Below are 8,600 nucleotides of genomic sequence, written 5' to 3'. Positions count from 1 at the left end.
ACTGCACTTTGTGGAACTATAGTGGGAATGTTGTTGTTGTAGTTGTTGTTTATTGTCTTTAAAATTAACATAAACATACACCTTAACTAATTACCATATTTACACATATCACCATCTTTGCAAGGTAATTACAAAATTTCCAACTAATTGCGTGTCTTCATTGATTGTATTGGGAGCTAATTATGTATCTCGACAGACCCAAAATCGAAAAAAAATATATCGGGAGCAAATTATTTATCCTTACAAAAGGAAAAAATGTATCTCATAATGGAAATAAAATTATTGCACGCAATTATAAATAATTGGCCAATCTTGTTCCATTCTCCTCAAAAATATCTACATATTGGAATCTTACTATACATTTGTATAGTATCTAGTGGGGACAATTATGAATTCGAAGAAAATAAACATTTTAAATTAAATTTATTTCATATATATGTTCATACGAAATATTTATTTGATTGACTTAAATCTATACTTCAAAATATCCTTTTTAATACGAAAAACTGATTTGATTGATTTAAATCTACACTTCAAAATATTTTTTTTAACTCGCAATCTCTCTCGATTTCCCCTCGAGAAAAAAAATATTTAGTTCCGAACTCATTATGAATTTAGAGCTAATAAAATTTTTTGATAGTTTATCGTTAGATTAATAAGTGGATATGTTAATGACTTGTCCAAAAATTATTTGATGTTAAAGTCAAGATGGCTAAATCACAAGTCCTAATCAATTCGTCTGACTCTTACTAAGTTTTTTTTAATTATTATTCACACTCGATATTTACAGTAAACTAATCAACATAAAACATATAAAAAACTCATGATACCAACTGCAAATATGTTATTATCTTTGAATTGGTTTTTGTATTTTTGTTACATCTTTTTTTATTGTCTTGAGTCGTGGGTCTATCGAAAACAGACTTTCACAATCCGTGTACATTCTACCCTTTTCAGACCGCACTTTGTTGGACTACACTAAAAATGTTGATGTTGTAGTTGTTGTTTATTGTCTTTAAATTACGAAAATTAACATAAACATATACCTTAACTTACCATATTTACACGTCACCATCCTTGCAAAGTAATTACAAAATTTTCAAGTAATTGTGCGTCTTCATTGGTTGTATCGGGAGCTAATTATGTATCTCGACAGACCCAAAATCTAAAAAAAATATATCTGGAGCAAATTATGTATCTTTACAAAAGGAAAAAATGTATCTTCGTTGGATGTATTGGGAGTTGATTATGTATCTTGACAGACCCAAATCGATATTTTCTGTAAACATGTAAAATATCAGAATTTTCTGTAATTAAACTCCAATTATCGGGATTTACGTTGTTTGCCCTTAATAATATATCTCTATGCCTCATAATTTGGGCCTGACTTGCTGAGAACCAGCCCATCTAGGCTGGGTCAAGTGGGCTTTTTTTGGTTTCAAGTTGGGCCTCATCTTAACTGGACTGATTACTTAATGGTGGATTGGGCCTAACATTTGAACTTTGAAAAACATCATTATTGGGTTTTTATTGAGTTTGATATTTGAAGAAGTATTGATTATTGAGGGCTTGAGTTGAATCAAACAATTAAAATTTAGGGCAAACAACACAAATCTCGATAATTTGGAGTTTGATTACAGAAAATTTCGACATTTTACATAATGACATAAAATCTCAATTTTGGTTCTGTCAAGATACATAATTATCTCCCGATATATCAAGCAAAAAAGTACATTTTTTTCCTTGTAAATATACATAATTAGCCCCCGATACATTTATTCCAATTTTGAATCTATCGAGATACATAATACATCTAACAGAGATACATTTTTTCCTTGTAAGGATACACAATTAGCTCTGAATATATTTTTTTTTGATTTTGGATCTGTCGAGATACATAATTAGCTCTCCAATACATCCAAGAAAGATACATAATTAGTTTGAATTCTTGTAATTACTTTGCAAGGATAGAATTTGTGAAAATATAATAAGTTAAGGCGTATATTTATGTTATTTTTCCTAAAAATTATTGAAAGTAGCATTAGAAGGTTAGATATTAAATTTCGAGTTGCTAAAATATCTACGAGACAAATTTATGGTGACTTGCTAAAATTATCCCGATTTGGTGATCATTTTCTAGCGCTTTTGTGACAAGAAGACTGGACGAACTTTATGGCGATCTATCAAAATTATCGAAGATTTTATGGCCAACTTAGTGCGGTTATCTAGATTTGCGACAAGATAACATATATTTTATTGTGATTTGTTGGAATCATCAAAGATCAAATTCCAATAAATTTAGGCCGCGAATCTATTTTTGTGTTTTTTTCAAAAAACGAGATCAAAATTTAAATGATGACCGAACTATCAATGGGATTTATTCATGAATGAATGAAAAGAAAGAAATACATTTGTTGAAAAAAAAAAAAATACAGAAATTTCGAAAGGATAAATAAATATTTTAATAATCAACAAAGGGAGGTGAAATATAGCTATTTATAAATAGCTATTTTTCCATCATCAATGAATTATATGAAATTACTCTGCCACCAAAATGCTTCTTATTCACCATCTCAACTTTGTTGGGAAATACTGCATTTGCATTAAAGAAAATATAAACACATTAAAATTGGCAATAATATTTTTATATATAGAAAAGATGAATAATGAAAATAGAATAGAGAAGTTATTTGTAAAAGATATTAATAATAAAAGTTTAGTCAAATTAAAAATGTTTATAATTGTAAATTTATATGTTAGGAACGACCAACTCATGACGTTTCAGTTCTGACTGACTTTATCATATAAATTAGTTTGATCAACATATAAGCTTGTAAATAACTCGTTTTACTTTTTTAAGTTACTTATTTTATTTAAAATTATATTTTAAGCGATATGATAATCTGTACCGAAAGTAATAAAAATACACACCTTTTCAATGAGAGAGAGATAGTACGGCTTGACTTTTTCCACATCAATTCGAACTTTGCTCTTGCTATATAAATCATATTTGCTGCATTTAAAATTACAAATCATATTAAAAATTTGTTTTAAATAAATATGCAATATTAAATAAAAGGATAATAAAATTGAAAAAAATAAATAATTACTTAAAAATGTTGAGCCACTTCATGTTCTCTTTGTCCTCCTCATTCATCAAGTGTATATATGCTCCTGATTTATGTAATGCTTTAGAAATCAAAAAATAAAAAATTAGTTCACATTAATTAATCAGAAAAATCAAGGATATATATGATGCTATTTAAATTCGATGCAATACTGATCGTGTAAAAATATTTATATAATTATTTCATTCAAAAGATAATTGCATATAACTCTTTTTTAAGTTCGTGCAATTCGACTAATTTACACTTAGGCGATCATTTAATTTAAATTCTATATTAATTTTTAAAAGTTTTGTAAATATATTTGAGACTGATAAAATATTAAATCGTCTTTTCACTTCAGAACCAATTAAACGTTTTCTTGATTTTAATACATCTATATACTTAATGCAATCGCCCATTCGTGACTCGAATTTGCATTAGTTAGGTCGATGAATACCCTATACCAATGTAAGAAAATTGGAAAAAGAGTCAGAAATATACCTAAATTTTGACGAAATTTGTCATAACACGCCTCAACTTTGCAGGGGTCCTATGACTCTCCTCGACTATTTATTACCGTATTATTGTGGCATATATTTGTCTAGCTGGACCACTTCAGACCCTTACGCGCTTAGTGCGCGTGCATTCACGTAGTGGTCCAGCTGAACAAATATATGCCGCAGAAATACGGTAATAAATAGTCGAGGGGAGTCGTAGGGCCCCCACAAAGTTGAGGCGTGTTATAACAAATTTCGTCAAAATTTAGATATATTTCGAATTTTTTTTCCTAAAAAAATTTATATATGTAATTTAAATTCGAAATAAGTTAAAGGGAATTAAATATTTACCATAGAAAGAATGGTAACGAATTACGAATAAAGCCGCAGAAGGAAGAGTAGTTCCATTTTCCTTTGAAACTAAGTACATATAATCATCATGTCCCCATGACATAACTACTTTGTCAAGTCCACAACCTTCTTCATATACACCATTTTTTGTGTTATAAATTGTGTTGTTGATGTCTGAATTTTCCTTAAAATACTGTATGAGGAAAAAAAAAAAAGAAAAAGAAATTGTCAACGAATGTATAATATACGTATAATTCATGTAATTTTATATATTACCGTGTGTATAATCAGTGTATAATATATGAATATCAGTTAAAAAGTGAGTGAATCCGACTGACTATTAGGGCATTGTATCAACAAATATTGGGGGGGGGGGGGGGGGGGGGGGAAGGGCGCAAGAGGGTTAGTCGAACCTTTTTTGTCGAAAAATTGGATTGTGTATATTCATATACGTAGTGTATATAGTGAGTGTATAATATATGAATATTAATTAAAAAAGTAAGTGAATCCGACTGACTATTAGGGCATTGTATCAACAAAAACTAGGGGGAGTCAAACTAGGGGAGTCGAACTTTTTTTGCTGGAAAATTACATTATATATATAAGGTTAAACATTACTTTTTTTTATATATATTTTTAATTATAATAAAAAAATAGTTCTGACACTGATAAAACAACATTAATATATACCTTGTGGTGAACAATTGATTCATCAAAAGCACATCCAAGAGGAAATGTATCTCCAACAACAGCCCATTGAGGAAGCCCTCCAAAACTTGGGTGAAGTAGCACTTTCCCAAGATCTATGATTGAAAATAAATACGAGTTTAAGTTACATGCATTGATAATATAAAAAATATTTAAATAAATATAATATAAGATAGTTAAGAGTTTACGCTTTATACATCAATAATAATTTTTTTTTTTTAAACAGAATCAAGTTACTTGTAAGACAATTAAAGATAAATATTGACTATTACATCAATTAGGTGCATGGTCAGTAGCGAAATTAGAAATTTCGATAAGGGTGTGTAAGAATACTTTCAAGGTTAATCATGTATGTATGAAAAGTAACATTTGGTCCATATCACAGAGGCAGAACCAGAATTTCCACGAAGGAAGTTCATAATTTGAAGAAAAACTAATCGAAGGGGGTTTAAATCTATTATATGTACATAAAATACAATTTTAGTAATGTATGAATAGTATAATTTTTCACCGAACGAGGGTCGATGAACCCCCATTACAAAGGCTGGCTCCGCCCCGGCCCTATCTATATGCATAGCATAGTTTCCCACAAAATAGTGTTCAACTGACTATTCTTCGACACACATAACTACGCGCATGTATATGACAAAGTAAAATCTTAATATTATTATTAAATTTGTTACATAAACTGAAACAGAAGGAATATTATTAAATTTGTTACATACCATGAATAAGACCAGTCAAATGAAGCCAATCTTCATTTGGATAATCTTTTCTAATAGCTTCAGCTGTTTGTAACAAATGCTCAATTTGTGGTTCATCCAAATCTGGATCACTATCATCAATAACATCATTCAAAAGTTCACAACAATCCCAAATACTCATTTCAATCTTGTTCAATTTTCCATATTCTTCTCTCATTCTTTTTACCTATAAAAAAAAATAAAAAATTCAAGATCAATTATATCACCATGCATATATATATATATAAAAGATAATAATATTTAAGATATCGTTACAAAAAAAGTATTTTAATATTCATCCTTGACAACAATATTTCATTATAATAGCTCAATATTTTTGAGAATGGACTTTTTAGTTATGTTTTATCATGTATTTTTTATACCAATATTTCGTTATAGCAAAAAAAAATAAAAAAATCCTATGATTACTATTAGACCAAAAATAATAAATAAAATAGAAACAAAACAATTTTTTGACATCATCAAAAGAATAGGTCAATAAAGTGAGAAAAGGTCATAGGAAATCACGTTTCAAATTTCAGCAGAGATTTTATACTTAAGGTAATAATATATATAAGGTAATAATACATTAGATATAGTTACAAAAAATGTACTTTAATATTCATCTTCTATAACAATATTCCGTTATAATAGCTGAATATTTTTGAGAATGAGCTTTTTAGTTATGTTGTATCATATGTTTTATGTACCAACATTTCGTTATAGCAATAAAAAAGATCCTATGACTATTATTGGACCAAGAATAATAAATAAAATAGAAACAAAATGGCTTTTGACATTGTCAAAAGAATCGGTCTGAAAATCACATCCAAATTCCAGTAGAGATTTATATTTAAGGTAATAATATATATAAGGTAATAATACTTAAGATACAATAAAAAAAGTACTTTAATATTCAACCTCTATAGCAATATTCCTTTATAATAGCTGAATATTTTTTGGGAACGAGTTTTTTAGTTATGTTGTATCATGCATTTTCTATACCGACATTTTATTATAGCAATAAAAGAATATTAAAATAAACAACATCGTTATAAAAAAATTTAAATTCATGTTTTTTTTCAAAAATAAATAAATAAATAAAAAGAAAAGGAATTTTGATAGTTTGTATTTTTTGATTGAGAAGGTATTAAACTTACATAGTCATATGTTTGGTTAATGTGTTGAACCCTATAAAATTCCTCCACTGTCTTTTGCCTTTCACTTTCTGCATTATAATCCCTGTAAAATAAATTCAATTTAAATAATTAGTTTCAATCATTTTAAAATATTTTTTTATTTCAATACTCGAATCGAAAATCTCTCATAAAAATATAATATTAATTAATTAATTAAATTAAACTACCTAAATGATTGACCAAATGCATTTATGTTTGGCACTTCAAATATTTCATCATCATTATTAGAAGACAATGTGTTTGGTACCACAAATCCACCATCCAAAATAAGTTCACTGGCATTGAATGGTACTCTTTTCTCCTCCACTTGTAATCCTATCAATAATTAAAAAAAAAGAAAATCCATATATAATATTAAATAATATTTTTGTGAAGCAAATCTTTCATGATATATTATATTATATATTTTTTATAATAATATTTCATTATTGCAGCCAAAAAATCATTGAGATAACACACTGTTATAGAGACGTTTGATTATAAACATGTTATCACTAATGCATGTCTAGAGTTTCAACGATTTTTTAACTCATCCAATTGGATCTCCTTTAACAGTTATCCTCTATAATAATATTCACTATGATTATTTTTTTTTTGTGTGGAGTCGATCTTTCATGAGATGCGCTCAATCATTCGTGTAACACCAATAAAAACTAACATGACGTTATGGAGATGTTTCATTATATATGTTATCGACTGATACGTGTCAAAACTTTCAAAATTAGTATATTTTTGAAAGATTAAAAACGAGCGTAATAATAGTTTCAAAGATAGTGTATTTATGAAAGATTAAATATGAGCGTAACAACAGTTTCAAACATACATAGTATATTTCTAAAAAGATTAAATAGGAGCGTAATAATATTTTAAGAAAAATAAAAAAGAAAGATCATGACATACCAAACTCAGGCTGCTCAATGAGAATAGTCATTTTTTTCACAAAAATTTCAACAAAAAAATTTCAATTAAAATAAAAAATATTAATCAAGAGATATATAATAAAGCAAAATGAGATTTTGTGATGTGATATTGAAAAATAGAATGTGGGTATTTATAGTAGTCATAGTAAAATTGTCCTTCCATGAAATTTGGAATATTTTAGAGTCCTTAAAAGAAACCATTTGGTCTATGGAGTCCTCAAAAGAAAATCTAGTAATTCATTAAAATTTTTAAAATTTCCAAAAATGAATATTTGAAAATCTTTGAGTCCTTAATTGGAAAATAAAATTAAGTAATTTTAATATTCCTAAAGATTAGTTCAAATGATAAGTATTGACTTTATCATCATTTCATCCACTCGTTTCACAAGCGCGTGTTGTAACAACCAAAATATCAACTCTCGTCGTTTCAATTTATGTCTATTATTTTCGTTTTGTGTGAAAGGTTAAAAACGTACCTAAAGTATTTCTTTCTTTTTTTTTTGGTTTCATATATAAATAGTTAATTGTGTGAGTTGTTATCTGAACCATCGCTAATTGTTTAGTAAAACACGTATAAACTATTAGTAATTATTTGAGTTTCATACTTGAACTTTCGGGTAAAAAAAAAAAGAATGATTAAAAATTTAGGTAGAAAACTCACACAATTGATAGTTCAGATACGAAACTAAAAAAAAAGATGCTTTCGACGTATTTTTGACCATCAAATGACATGTCTAAGACTTTATGATTCAAATGATATTTTATTATGTTAATTATATCTTTAGCGTAACACGATAATAGTCAAATGTCTCCGTACTTTCTTAGTTTCATGCATTATCAAATTAAAACACATAAAATATTTCATATGAAGTAGTTGCGACTAGAGGAGCAACTTTATAAATCGTAATCAAAAGTTGAACGATGAATATGAGTCTTTTTGAAGAATATACAGACCTGAAATTCGTTTATTTTTGTTGCAGTTTTGTCAATTGTAAGTAAAAATACAAAGCAATTTACCTAACGATACAAAGATATAAATACACCAAACATCAATCTCGATTAGTATGGTAGTACC

At 27.6% G+C, this 8,600-nt stretch overlaps 1 protein-coding gene across 1 annotated transcript; it reads right to left on the bottom strand.

Moving 5' to 3' along the window:
* Positions 1-2,353: 2,353 nt before the first annotated feature.
* On the bottom strand, positions 2,354-7,648 carry LOC107840943 (inositol oxygenase 4). The gene is made up of 9 exons (XM_016684898.2): positions 7,506-7,648; positions 6,773-6,920; positions 6,567-6,648; positions 5,389-5,593; positions 4,646-4,758; positions 3,956-4,148; positions 3,111-3,189; positions 2,932-3,013; positions 2,354-2,592 (listed from the first exon to the last, which is right to left on the bottom strand). Exons 1-9 carry the CDS (start codon positions 7,534-7,536, stop codon positions 2,566-2,568), a joined length of 960 nt encoding a protein of 319 aa, XP_016540384.1. The 5' UTR covers positions 7,537-7,648; the 3' UTR covers positions 2,354-2,565.
* Between the last annotated feature and the right edge of the window lie 952 nt (positions 7,649-8,600).

The sequence above is a fragment of the Capsicum annuum genome, chromosome 9 (assembly GCF_002878395.1).
Source record: "Capsicum annuum cultivar UCD-10X-F1 chromosome 9, UCD10Xv1.1, whole genome shotgun sequence".
NCBI classification, from domain to species: Eukaryota; Viridiplantae; Streptophyta; class Magnoliopsida; order Solanales; family Solanaceae; genus Capsicum; species Capsicum annuum.
The sequence above is the reverse complement of the archived record's forward strand: the minus strand, read 5'-3'. Positions and strand labels throughout refer to the sequence as shown.

Bases quoted from the DNA above. Each gene is read 5' to 3' on its own strand.
- LOC107840943 (XM_016684898.2), bottom strand. From the start codon at position 7,536: ATGACTATTCTCATTGAGCAGCCTGAGTTTG. The intron at 4,759-5,388 runs GTATGTAACAAA...TTTCAATCATAG, and splicing joins TTTGACTGGTCTTATTCATG to ATCTTGGGAAAGTGCTACTT. The intron at 3,190-3,955 runs GTAAATATTTAA...TGATTTCTAAAG, and splicing joins TCGTTACCATTCTTTCTATG to CATTACATAAATCAGGAGCA.